This window comes from Epinephelus lanceolatus, chromosome 1 (genome assembly GCF_041903045.1).
Source record: "Epinephelus lanceolatus isolate andai-2023 chromosome 1, ASM4190304v1, whole genome shotgun sequence".
Classification (NCBI taxonomy): Eukaryota; Metazoa; Chordata; class Actinopteri; order Perciformes; family Serranidae; genus Epinephelus; species Epinephelus lanceolatus.
The window spans coordinates 41,251,896-41,266,336 of record NC_135734.1 but is presented as its reverse complement, the minus strand read 5'-3'; the positions used below and the strand labels follow the sequence as shown (position 1 = coordinate 41,266,336).

Genomic DNA, 14,441 nt, shown 5'->3' with positions numbered 1-14,441 from the left:
GCCGTTAGCCTAGATACAGCCGGGGCGCACAGTAGCGTCAGACCTGTCAAAATGTAAGTGAACGGGCATACTTCAAGTGCAAAGTTAGTCCACTAAACAAGCTTTTTTCCCACAAAGACCGCCTCATATCGTTAGGATAAATGTCAGAGAACGTATAGAAAACGACATGTAAACATGTTGTCTTACCTTACCGGTGTGGTGCCATGTTTGTTTACCATCTAGCTCTGCTTTCCAAAGCGCGGCCGAAATATATCTTGCGAGCTCTAGATAAAGCCCAGCTGGATACTACTCCAGGTGGAGGTGTCTCGTCCTCGGTCACATCCAGACCTTGAAAATAAGGCTGCAACCGGTCCCATTCCTTGCAACAGAGGCATTCCTCTTCTGTGGGCACTGGGGCACAGCATCCACAGGTACACCACCAATCTTCAGAGCTACGCAGCCTTGCAGCAGCCATTCCTCCTCTCTCGTCCTCTAATGTTACCTGTTGCGCCTCTCTCTTTCTCCTCCTCCGTTCTTCAGTTTCACAAAGCTCTTCGTCAGTGTATTCTGGCTCAAATAAATAAGGGCGGCCATCAAACTGCAAAATCAAATTCCTCTTCCACAAAGTCGAAGTCTGGCAAAAAGTCAGCCATTATTCTATAAATCTTTCATAAAATAAATGAATAAACTTTTCAGGCTACTGTCCGGTTCTGCCTTCCAGCTGTTGCTGCTTGTTCTCGCAAGATTTCAGGCACGGTATGAGATCGCTGCTTGTTCTCACGATATTTCGGCCGTGCTTTGGAAAGCAGAGCTAAATGGTAAACAAACATGGCACCACACTGGTAAGGTAAGACAACACGTTTACATGTCGTTTTCTATATGTTCTCTGACATTTATCCTAACGATATGAGGCGGTCTTTGTGGAAAAAAAGCTTGTTTGCACTTGAAGGTTGCCCTTTCACTTAAGTTTTAACAGGTCTGACGCTACTATGCACCCCGGCTGTATCTAGGCTAACGGCTAACATGCTAACTATAATTTTTATGTCACTAGTCACTTGAAACAAATTTTGGACGATAGGAGACAGGTTGAAATAAACCGAAATTTCCCTTTAAGGGCGGGGTGTGACAGGTTTGAGTGGCAGGCTGTCTGCGAGCCATTGCGCCCCCACTCCTCCACAGCTCCACCCTCTTGTCCAAATTTGGTCACTTCTGGCTCCAAAAAAAAACAAAATAGTGATGTCTGAAGTGCTGCACTTGAGGGAGCAACAAATCAGTGGGTGACGTCACGGTGGCTACGTCCATCATTTTTATATGATTTATGGCAGTGTTTCCCATCTGGTCCAGCCACGGCGTCCAAATTTTGTGTTAGTCATTAGTACGTCAAGCTAGTTTGCTGTCTCTGTCAAGTACCTGTCCATTCGTCACTCACTCTACAGCAGGAGACAGCACTTTAAGATAAAAGCACTGTTTCAGAAATTCACTTTACTTAAAAATAAAGTGTGTTTTTTTTACAAACTTGACACGTTTGTGAGTCACATGCGATCCATTCAGAATGGACCCGTGGCCCTCTTTTGGACCATGACCCACTAATTGGGAACCACTGGTCTATGGTTTCCACAACTGAAAAGCAGAGGTGAACTTTTCTTGCACTCACAATAATTAATTGAGGCTTTAACTAAAAAAATAAGTTTTACAATCCATCAATGATGCAGCCTGCAAGAGAACAAAGAGCACTTTTTCCTTGATGTCATTATTTTCATCCCTGTCTCTCAACAGTGCTGCTAATCCCTTCTGCATACCACATGCAAAATATCGTGCAAGCATTGCGGCTCTATCCATAATGGCTCTGTCATGTTGGAATAGAGCCATTAGAAAAACATTTACGTAACAGAGACCTATGTCTGAAAGCCCAGAAGACATTACTATATATAGATAAAGATGAACAATGTTACACATTCCATGGCTGAAAGGGGCTTTTGACACTTGTACTATACAGAAGTCAAGTCACGTAAGAGACACCAGAGACATATTTTTTTTCAAAATGTAGAAATGTGTGTTGCACGCACACGCCCGCACTCCAGCCCTGAAGTGTCCTATTAACGTAAATCAGGTCGACACCATTTTCCTACTTCATCGAGTCTGATACAAAGAATATTGTATCCATCATTTTTTCTAAACCCCCTGCCCGAAACGCTCCTGTGAACAGGGTTTAAAGTATGTCACAAATGTACAAATTACTGGGCGGGCCTAATAAGAACCCACTTTTAGGGGAAAGTGCCACTTTAGGGAGGCGTTACCTTGGGAGGCGTTTTGCTACGAAGAGCACTAATGTCTATTTAACACCCTGATGCACCCTCAGGTGTCATCGGCTACGTGCCTAGTATGGCCCATCTGTCTGCCTGCTCCTTGTAGATTGCTTCCACTCACGCTTAGGGGAAGTAAATGGTGATTAAGTGACCTTGGCACCGTCCCCCGTGGCCTTGAGATGAGACACTTCTCTCTCTGCCGGGGGGTGAAGAGATAGAAGTATTTGGGGGCTCTGCTCGCTTGGCAAAGTGTTCAATATAAATCATCAGGAATAATAGAGTATAATGACGGCTTGGTATAGAGACTCTCCACCGACGATGGGCAGCACTCACGTCTTGATGATGTACATCTTTAGCCACCCTCAGTGATAATACCCTCTGAGATTACTGTGAAGTGAGTCAGCACTGAGGAGCCGAGCAGTGACACACACACACACACGCACATGGGCGGACAACCAAACTGCACACACATGCAGAAACGCACAGATATGTATGCTTATGCAAATTCGCAGGGGCAGGCAAACAAGAGTGCACATATGCAGGGTGCACACACCAATTTCCCTGCACCTCTCAGAGGAGCTGATGTTAATGTGGCTGCATTGAGACCAGAAGAGCTTCACACTGTGCTGTATATGTGGCTTCCACCTGCTCGTATGTGAAGTCAAAAAATAGCTCACAAAGTGGAATTTAGGCGTTCGCTAATACTCGGCGAGCCCTCCTGCTTCTTCCTTCGCAATTACTTTATCCCTCCTGAGAACTTTGAAAAAACATCATCAGGACGTATTGTGCAGGGTACACATCGGCGCTGCTTATTAAAGGTGGAGTCATTTTCTCTAAACCTCCTTTCCCAGACTGTCTGGCCACAGCTGCAGTCGCCTGGTCTCGCTGCTGCTAAAAGTGTCCTGGTTGTTCTGGTGTGCTGCTCTGTGTTCCCAGTTCCATTAACAGGCCCAGTGTTTCTCACTGGGGATGTGCCATTTAACATGTGCTTCAGGAACTCTGGAGTTCAGCTTCATTAGAAAGCCACAACCTCTGTCAGAGATGACTATTTTTTCTCTTTATCTCTGTCTCTTCTCCTCCTCTCGCTCCTTCTCGTCTTATTAAATCCCCGCTTCATTCACTGCAGTCTCTGTAACAGCTCCATTTTTTGATCATCTCACAGTTGATCTCTCTTCTTTGTCTCCAACAGAAAATCCAAGCATGATGAAAAACACACAGAATCAGAACAGTAAGTATTTCAGCCACGGGAATGATTAGCTTTGAGCGTGTGATTCATTATAATGCATCTCATTATTCCCACTGTATCGCTTGATCATCGCATTGCCACAGACTGCTGGATGTAACATGAGAACAAAATGTGACACTGCAGTCTGCTCGCGCGCAAAAATGCGTGCCGAAATGCGGCGCTGATCAGAGAGGCGAGCTGTTTGGGAGACAGTGGTTTCGACATTCAAAGTATTGACAGGTGGATGTTTCTCATTCTGTCCTGAATGCATTTTCCCAGATAGACTGCGTGAGAGTGATTCAGTCAGGATTAATCTTCGGTGATGTTCAAGCAGCGAGCAGGCAACAAGCCTCTCCCAATGACTAACCGAGCCTGTCACTTTTGGTTGAGTGCGAGATTATTGGTGTTTCATATGTGCAGCAGTGGCTCATTTGCGGCTTCTGAGATTATCATATGTAAAGATGAGGGATTGTCAGGAGAAGCCGCAGGGCTGTGACAACAACCTTTCCATCTCTCCCTTTTTTCTGCCACTCCCTCTCTCTTTCTATTTCAATCTCTCCGCCTGTCTCTCCTCTCCTCCACTCTGACTTTTCATATTCTTTCTGTCTCACAGTGCCAGCCCCTCTTTCATCCATTTCTAGTTGCTCTTTCCACCATCCTTATTTCCCTCGCCCTCCCTCACTTATCCTGTCTCTTCCCCTTCCATCATATTTATATTTCCTGCTTTTCCTCTTCAGTCTAGCTCACAATCTTTGATTTTGATGCAGGCTCACAGGCCTTATGGTCAGTGCAGATTATGTTGTATTTCAGATCCAATGCTGGTTTACCGGCCAGTTTTGAATCACCAAGACTGAAATCAGTGTGTCTCTACAGAGATTATTCAGGGGTAAGAAAAACTGAACGACCCATAAGAGAAGACTCTTAAACAGATTATGTAGATGACTTTATATAAGCAAAACTTGTCTTAGCGTGATAAAAAGCTAAGAGTGGTGCATTAAAGAGTCCTAAAAACAACTGCCAGGCCTGAAAAATGAAACCAACATGGAGGTGCCAAAAACTGCAGTTCTTTGAATAACCACTAGGGGCTGGCTCCAGGAGCAGTTTGATCCCCATTGACCCCCCCACAATGATAAAATGCTCAACTTTACAGCAGAAATAAACATGTTTACAGCCTGCTGTAAAAAAAATGGTTTTGGTCTTCATAGCTAATTTCCCCCTTCATGATAACTCTATGGAAGGTTAATTTTTATATAACTCACCTGTTCAAATGTTATTAAGGCTTAAAGTTACACATAATTAAGAGCAGGCTGCTTTGAGTGACAGGATGTCTGCCAATAGTATCCTCAGCTTCGCAGTCAGATCCACCCCTCGCTCCTCCTCAGTGCCAGCCTCTCGCCCAAATATGGTAACCTCTGGCTTAGGGGTAATTTTACGGGGCCGGGGCCATTGGTGTGTGTCTCCACCGCAGGAACCACCCCCGAAGGACAGAGTTCCGGAACTTTTACAGGGGCTAAACAAGTCCCTGCCTCGGGGTAGGTACTCAGAACGGCCCTGAAAAACTCCTGGCTGGGGCTTGGGGATTACTTGGTGCTGATTGGATATACTCAAGGCGGGATGTGACGTTTTGTAATTACTATGGTTATCGTAGATTAGCTGGGCTAACCGTTAGCTGTTAGCTGTTAGCCGTTAGCGGTGTCTGTAATAAATCAGTAACTCAATATACGGTCCGTGAAAAAAATATTTTTTCCAGCGGATATCTTAGTTACAACATGATTGAGCTAGCAAAGCAGTTTTGTGTTTCTATGTGTGGTATTTATTCAGTTTTTGGGAAATCACGATGTCTAGAAAGCATCAGTGGCTGCAGCTGACAGGGACAGCTAACAGCAGCAGCAAAGCTAACATCAGAACGTCATCTGTTAAAAGCCTCCCGTTGTCGGATACGACATGAAACTACTCTAGTTAGCTCAATCATGTTGTAACTAAGACATCCGCTGGAAAAAATATTTTTTTCATGGACCGTTTATTGAGTTATTGAGTTAATACAGACACCGCTAACGGCTTACCTGCTAACTACGTCCCTACGCCACTACGTCGCCCCGTTCAAAATGGTCGCGCAACAATTACGTCACATCCAGACCCCGGTAACTTTACAAGAACCTTCCTCCTACTCAGCCCTCTCAGTGGAGACACAGCGGTTGAGAGGGCCGGGTAAGAGGATGTTCCTGTAGTAGTTCCGGCCCCGCAAATAGTACCAGGAACTTCTTCAGTGGAAACGGGCCTAAGGCTTCAGCACTGGAGTCCACAAACCAGTCTATGCCTAAAACCCAGAAATGAGTTAGCATATTTGCACTTCCGGTTCCCTCGTCTTGAAGTCAGTGGAATTTTTGAAAGGTTTCTGGGTAGTTACTTAAAATAAGATTTGTGGTTAACACAAGCTTATAGGTCTAGTATGTAGGATTGACCTATTGGCAGAAATGGTATATAATGTTAATAACTATGTTTTCATTGGTTTATTCTCACCTGAAAATAATAATTGTTTTTGTTGCCTTAGAATGTGCCGAAGTAGGTCGTCTTCTGCAGAATCCGCCATGTTGTTTCTTTAGCCCAAAATAGACAAACCAAACACTCGCTCTTAATAGGGCCATTCACATTTTTATGTCACCTACCATGGTTCTCCTACATGCTTGGCACACAGGAGAAGTTTCAGTTCTGCAACCTAATCTTAGCTCTTTACTTTTGGCGATTGCATGCAAGCCCCTCTCCAGTAGTTCCCTGTGGCCTTGAGAATAAAATCATATGGAAATGATGAAAGGTTATTCTTTTATTTTTATTGTTGTAGGCCAGAAGAAATTCTTACATTCACCCGTTGTAAAAATGTGTAACCTATAAATGGAATGAAAAAACAAAACAGCTAAAATGTGCGTCATAATCTTCACAAATTAACACCACATCCTGGCACCTTTCTCTCTGAATTTTGCCAAACCTCAGTAGCAGTGGGTAGTCTTCAGTCTTCCTAGCTAAGCTGGCTATTGAAATGCAAAACAAGAAAAGTGCAGGAATATACAGTAGAAAATTTAATAGTGAGTGGACAGATATGTTTGCTTTCAGCACCAATGCTGCAAAGTTATATTACAAAATAATCATAAATAACTGCAGAGTAGCCATCTTGTGTTAAAGCACAGGTATTGCATGATGTTTATTTAGACCTATTAGTAATGTTGATAGGCTGATAGGAGGTGTTACCTTCCTTGTAAGGCTTAAATATGCTTTGGGCCTCGAGTCAGATTTTTTTTATTATTATCATTATTAGATTAAAATTGGCTCTTTTGATAGTAAAGGTTGCTGACCCCTGATCTTACTGAAGAAAACACAAAACTATCTCGAACTTTTGTTTGCAGCTGATTTCATGAGAAAACCCACACTGACACGGAGAGAACATGTAAGGGTATATATTGGGTATTCTTGGGGTTTTCTGGTTTCCTCCCACAGTCCAAAGACATGCAGGTTAATCTGTGACTTCAAATTGGCCATCGGTGTCACTGTGAGTATGACAGCTGTCTGTGTCTATGTATCAGCGCAGTGATAGGCCGGCAACCCGTCCAGGGTGTACCCTGCTTCTCACCCAAAGTCAGCTGGGATAGGCTCCAGCCGCCCCGTGACCCTGAGTAGGATAAGCGGTTTTGGATAATGATGATTTAATGAGCTATTCACAGTCTCACTGTAGCGTTTGTGTGGACTTAGACTTGCATGGCTTAATCTTGAATACAAGCATATCGCCATTGTCGAGTGGAAACCTTGTATATCCAAAACTATTACTTTTCAGGAAATGACAAAAAAGCCTGTGTTTTTTTTTTAAAATAACTCAACACTTAAGTGGCAAGCTCTTTTTAAGACTTTTCATTGGTTAAATATTTGTAAAACTCACAGACAAGGTTTTTGCCCAACAGTGACAGTATGCTACTGGCAGGATCAACGAGGTAGCCCTCCGACACGGAACGGCGCTGAGCTTTCTTCTACAATAATCCAAAATCCAATGGAAAAATCCATTTGGCTTTTTGTCAAGGGAATCAGGGCGATGTTAACTTCCCTGTTGGCCAACAAAAAAGTATATGGCAGCATGTCTGGGTCAGTCCACATGAATATGCCTCTATTACTTATTAGAGAAAGAATCCTAACGTTAATCTGTAAGATACATCAGTAATGTGCACTAATTGGAACTTCTGTTCCATGAACCAAGAATCAATAAAACACCTGTATTGTACCAGTTTCTGAGCTGCTGTTGACGAACTGGAAAATGGATTTTAATGGTTGAATTTCACAGTGTATCATCCCTCATGCATGTGTGTGACGCCTATGTTTGTCCCAGCATACAGCGTGAACAGCTTCCTAAGCAGATGGCACGCGGAGCTGTCTTTAAGCCGAACCGCCCCAGTCAGACGAGATTTGAACAGTCTTGTATTCTGACATTGGCTTCACTCGTTTTCTCACTTTCCCACTTCAAAAACATCTCATCATGTGTCTCTCGTCCTCTCCCACACTCAATTTCCCCATCTCTCTTCCCTTTCGCTCTTTGTTTCCCTCCTCTCTTCCCCCGCCGCCTTTCCCGTCCCTGCTAGTCGTAGGGATGCAAATCTGAATATGCAAATGCCATGGTAAGCGCAGGAGCAGGTGTGTCACAGCAAGGACAGAATCAGGTCAGCATGGACGCACAGACATGCCTTGCATGCAAGTCAAATTGGTGTACAACATGGCCCCAAGAGGTCACCGCACACGTGCCTGATCGCTTAATGGCTGAATACCCAACTCCTCGTCTGCTGCGAGGGGGAAGGACCACCTCCGTCAGTCAGTCAGGGCCACAGCAGACGAGAAAAGTACGCTTCCCGTGAGGGGTTATATTCATTCATCTTTGTCAGAATTCCACTCTCCCAGACAACTTGTCAGGTCGTACTGTATGGCAATGAACTGACTTCAAGAGATGAGTGAAACTGAGGACAAAAATGTGACATGTTTTCTGTCGCATAATACTGTACCTGTCAGCCTTGGCTGGGGGAAGTATTAAAAGTTTGGGGGTTGTCATGTTAATATGGGCAATGCATCATCTTGGCTGAGACACGGCTGTGCAATCATACAGAGAAATTCATTACAAATAACAGTCAACAATAAGTCTCAACTGATGGACTTTGCATTCATTGACTCCAAAATACCATAAAAGCCAGGAGCCATAATCAAGTAATCTGCATTTTAATTTTTTTGGCAGACATGCTACATCTGTCATTTTTCCATAACGCCATGTAAAATTCTAATTCGAATCCTCTTTTAGAGCAGAGGTCAGATCACAGACAGGAACCAGACTGGTGCAAACAGATGTGTCAGAGCCGCAGTCAGAAATATCAAGTAGGTTTTTAAAGGCGGCTAACGTGACTTAAAGTCATGTAGTCATATGCAGAAAGAAAGCATTGTGCTTTTAGGTCCAGCACAACTGAGGTGGAGTCATCCTTTATTAAAAAAGAGCACGTTGCCTCTGAAATCAGTCCCAGTTCAGATTCAGGTTGGCAGAAACGCACTGAGGTCTGAGCCAAAAACTGAAGGCAAGCAGATGGCTGGGCGACTTGCATCTCTGATTGTAGACTGGAAGGGGACCTCAGATGATGATCTTACGGTTGGATGAGCCCATTACAGAATGAGATGAAGTACTTATTGAGAAGATCCAGTTGTTATTGTCTTCTGTTGTATGACTTCAGTGGAATATGCCGCGTATGAAATGTCAGATTACAGAGTTCTGTGGAGATTTACATTCATTAGGGAGTCATCACGAAGCCTTGATAGTTTAATTTAAACAATCCAGGCAAACATATGATCCAACTGTTTATGATCATAATGTAATCAACATTTCTCAGCAGGCATATTTTATCATCCAGACTCACGAGACTGAATCACCTGTCAGATCTAACTGCTGCCAGATCAGAATTTGACTCTAATGAGTCTCGCCACGCCCCAGCGAGGTCGGGCTCGTGATTGTGATTGTTGCTGTGGCCACAATCTTGGCACAATCTGAAGAAGCTGATGGTTATGTCAGCAAAGCCACACCTACAGTCAGTCACAACTTTCCTCCCACAGCAGGTCCGGTTCCACTGTCCTCTCTGTATGGTATCTGTCACAAAACAATAGCAGCATAAAGCTGCTGTCTCCGCTGATGTCTCCTCTGTAATCTAGTGTCGCTGCTGGGTGCCTTAGAACAACAAGTGCAAAGCATAAAAAGAAAAATGGATCTTCACACATCAAAGCAAATTGTTATCTGAGGATTCCTCAAATATTGGAAAAGAAAGAGTGTGTGTGTTTGTCTAAAGTGCACCAAAGGCCGTGTGTTGGTGTAGCAGTATCCCTATAGACCAATCTGGTGACCTCTGAAATGGCCGTACACATGCTGCGCCTTTAACCACTTGGAAAATGCAAAGTCAGACGCTAGGTGCTACTCTTGTGTCGTGTGCGCAGCAGCAGGTTGCGTCTGAGGTTGCTAAGCAACCTTAACAAGCACTGTATCATAGCGTACTTACCTAAAATCCTGAGTGCAGAGCTGATCTTCTTCCAGGTGCTTTTTGTAAGTGTGTAGGCCTATTGTCTGTGGGACAGATGTAAAGCTCTGGCAGCCCTGCACTAACATGATCAACTTCTTCTCTGCTTATCTCTGGGTTGCGCCCTGAAAAATAGGCGCTCGGGAACACGTGCACACCGTTATGGTGTTGCTTTGGCATTTGAGCATGTCTGATGCACATCTACATTGAAAACAATTAATTTGAGGGCGCAAAAAACGCGGCATGTGTACGGCCCCTAATGGAAGCGTACATCTACTCATAGAGATACAGCTGTTATGTCAGCTAGCTCAGTGGTGCTAGGTGAGCTAGCAGTATCAAGTAGATGCACACTTCCTTCGGTGCGGTGTTACAGTTGGTGGGTGTTGTTCAGTAGAGAGAAAATAGTTCCTATATGGAACTGCTCACAGCAGCTGCTCATGTATTTTTCCTCTTACCTGTGGTGTTATTTATCCGTTTTGATTGTTTTGGTGTGAGTCACCACGTGTAGGAAGGAAGTGTGCATCTACTCATGGGTGATAGGCTAGTGCTCCTGAAAGCAGAAGATTAAAAACATTAATGCTGTCCTCCTCGGCTGAGCTGTAATGTTAGCTAGCTCAGTGGTGCTAGGTGAGCTAGCAGTAGATGCACGCTTCCTTCTGCGTCGTGATACGGTTGGCGAGTGTAGTTCAGTCGAAGGAAAACAGTTCCTACATGAAACTGCTCATACTAAGGTCTGTGGATTATCTTGAGTAACTGGGTCATGATTTCTATAAAGAGACATTGCTGTTGAGTTTTCAAATGTAGTTTTTGGCACTTTGAGCACCACAAGCTGAGTGACATCTAGTTTTATTGTATTGGAGAGAAGGCAGACATCTCTACTGCTGATATTGGCGACATTTAGCAGCTCACACTAAAACAATCTAGACTGATAAACAGCACTACAGGTAAGAGGAAAGATATGTATTTTTTGATTTGGGGGTGAACTGTCCCTTTAAAAGCAACAGGTATATAACACCAGTTTACTTCACTTTTAATCACTTTTATTTAATTTGAGCAGGGTTACAAGTAAAAGAATTCATGTCTCAAACCACTTTTAGAAATGTTATTTTGCTGATTGATGAATAGTCTGAGGAAGTGCGTCTCTGTCTGATTGACTGTTTCTTTGGTGTTTGTAGATGGAGCCTCCCGTGTGGACGTGCTCGGACTAACGTGGATGGCACTTGTCCTCACAGTGACAGTGGAACTGACGTGAAACCTCTCATCCGAGACACTCTCACGCACACACACACACACACACACACACACATATACTTGCCCTTCTTACACGACATCCACACATGCACAGATGCACACATGCAGACACACTTTCCACAGACCCTGCAAGCCTTCTCCAGTCATCAACAGGCCCTCCATGCGTCAGTCGATCAGGAAACAGCGCCATCACAGGATGGCGCTCCACTGTTTTTTGTAATAAAATAATAACCAAGATAAATGATATCAAAAGAACAACATGATGAACATGACAATAACCACCTCCTATATAGCCCTGCCCAGTTACACCCCTTTTTTTGTTTCTTGTCCCACGTCTGCCTGTTGATCAATAAAATCAGTTGATTTGAAATGGAAAAAGAAAAAAAGCATTTGGATTTTATTTTGACGAGTCAAAATGTAATTGGTGTTGACTGAAATGTGAAAAAGTGGAACTGGCTTAGGATGCGCCACCGTATCAACCACACTCATCTGTTACATGTCCTGGGATGCACCTGATTAGCAACAAGCTGATAAACCACGGGGGAACAAACACAGATGCTCCAGGAGAACATTCTTTTTTTATTAATATACAAGTATTCCTTTTTTTCTGATGGCGCGGAATGTACAAGAGGATTTAAATGCATTACGAAACTAGAAAAAAAAATCTCCTTTTTGAGTGTATTTTGTGTACATCAGTGTAAATATTGAAAATAATTAAAGAGGTTATATGGGTTCAGGTGAGGGATGGTTGTGGATACAGTTGGAGTTTACACTTCTCCACCTTTGTTTGTACTTCATTCAACACTGTTCTCAGAGATAATTCTTGGCTGAAAGGACAGAAACATTAACAGCCTTTCTGTTTCTCATTTGGGCTTTTTATATCTATATGGCAGGTCTCCAATGACAGAGTTTAAAAAAAAAAAATCTAACATATGTCTGCTGTTTTGGGGTCGTGGTGCATGTGACGTTTGAAGATTCTTTCTCCTTTTGGTGTGTTGCAATTGACAGCACTGCAACTCATTGTCACTGGCCTGTAATCCAGTTATTCACTTGTGACATACTATCTTAAGTGACCTACATTGTGTACAAAACGTAACTCTTACCCAGACATCTACAGTACTAGTAGGATCATTTTAGCCGCCATTCCAGGGAGGTGCTCACTTGAGGCAGCGTGTGTAAACAGGGTTGTTGCATTTGTTTCATTTCACCTGTATTAAAATGGAGAGATGATAAAACTTACAAGCCTTGACTTTACTTACAACACTGTGTTCAACGTGTTCAGTCAAATCCATCGCCAGATGAAATGTTGGCATTGTACGTTTCTGCAAACCACGGATACGTCACATTTATATGTTATTACATAGGAGATACGTTGAAACTTTCTTTACATTTCAACAACGCTGTGGTTAATGTGTGGTTAGGGTTAGGCACAAAAACAACTTGGTAATGGTTGATAAAGATCATGTTATAACTCAAAATACCCAGTTTTGGGGGCAGAATCCTGGCAGGAAACACTGCTCTTTTTTGAGACTATTTTGAGACCTAGCAGGAAACGAATTGTCACTGTAAAAAATAAATGCTTATTGTGGCACCATCGAAGCAGAAAATGCAGCAATGTGCAAATAAATTTTTTTTTTACCCCAGCAGGAAATGCAGTGATATCCCAATAAAAACAACCACTTTCATGACACTATCCTGGCAGGAAATGCAGTGATGTCTCTGTAAAAAAAAAACAATTGCTTTTTGTGGCACAATCCCAGCAGGAAGCCCAACGATTTCTAATAAAAACAACCGCTTTTTTGTGTGACCATCATGGCAGGAAACACAGCGATATAACGATAAAAACAATTGCTTTTCATACTATGCTGGCAAGAAACACAGCGATGTTGTCGTAGTAAAAAAAAAAAACACTTTTTGTGAGACTATCCAACCAGGAAATGCAGCGATGTCTTTTCACTTTTTGTGGGACTATCACAGCAGGAAATGCAGTGATATCACAGTAAAAATCAACTGCTTTTCATGAAACTATCCTGACAGGAAGCGCTGCAATGTCTTAATGAATAATAACTGTTTTCTGTGCCACTATCCCGGCAGGAAACCCACTGTCTCAGTAAAAAATAATTGCTTTTCGTGGCAGTATTTCGGCAGGAAACACAGTGATGTCTCCATGAATAAACAACTGCTTTTCGTGACACTATCCCAGCAGGAAACACAGCGATATCACAATAAAAACAACCACTTTTCAGGACACTATTCTGGCAGGGAATACAGCAATGTCTCCATAAAAAAATAATAAAAAACAACCAGTTCTATGTGGGACCATCCTGGCAGAAAATGCAGTAATATTGCTGTAAAGAAACAACTGCTTCTTGTGGCATAGTTCCAGCAAGAAACGCAAGAGTATCTCAATAAGAACAACCACTTTTTGCAGCACAATCATGGCAAGAAACGCAGTGATATCATGATTAAAACTAACTGCTTTTTGTGACACTATACCACCACGAAACACAGCGATTTCTTGGCAAAAAACAGCCACTTCTTTTTTTCACTTTAAAAAGTTGATAAGATACGTATAAAACATGCACATGTAACAGATTCGTGGTTTGCTGAAACATACAATTCCAACATCTTCTGGCGACTGGGCCGGTTCAGTAGTGGATGTGCATCTGCCAGTCTGTGATGCTTGGTACAGGTAATATGCAGTATCTAATAATGCTCATTCATGCGTATCCAGATTGTTGCAGGAACTGTTTACAATCTAATTTGATGATAATCTCACCATGTGAGGGAAATCTGAAGGACAGTCTGCAGAAGCTCCTGCAGATTTTTATGCCGGCTCACTTACAGGCGAGCTCCAAAAATGACTTTGTTTCAGATATTCCTGATTGCACTGACCCCAACATGACTTCTGAAGGAGATTCTGATATTGCTGTTAACCCTTTCCAGTGTGCGCTCTCTCTCTCACACACAGTGAAGGGTAGCTTAATGCAGAATAATCCTGCATTTTTTGGACTTCACAAGAATTGCAATTTAAGCTATTCTAAGGACACAACATGTATTAAGGGATTAAGGTTTAAACCAGGTGGGAGGTAAAAGGGGAGATTTCTA

At 42.9% G+C, this 14,441-nt stretch overlaps 1 protein-coding gene across 2 annotated transcripts in view; it reads left to right on the top strand.

The window, feature by feature from the left end:
- The window catches only part of igsf21a (immunoglobin superfamily, member 21a), a 370,289-nt gene extending 357,720 nt beyond the window's left edge, over positions 1-12,569 (top strand). For both annotated transcript variants that reach the window (XM_033627706.2, XM_033627704.2), the window contains exons 9-10: positions 3,475-3,513; positions 11,258-12,569. In XM_033627706.2, coding sequence (XP_033483597.2) covers positions 3,475-3,513; positions 11,258-11,334 — 116 coding nt within the window. In that variant the 3' untranslated portion in view covers positions 11,335-12,569. The remainder of the gene's footprint in view (positions 1-3,474; positions 3,514-11,257) is intronic.
- Positions 12,570-14,441: the final 1,872 nt, after the last annotated feature.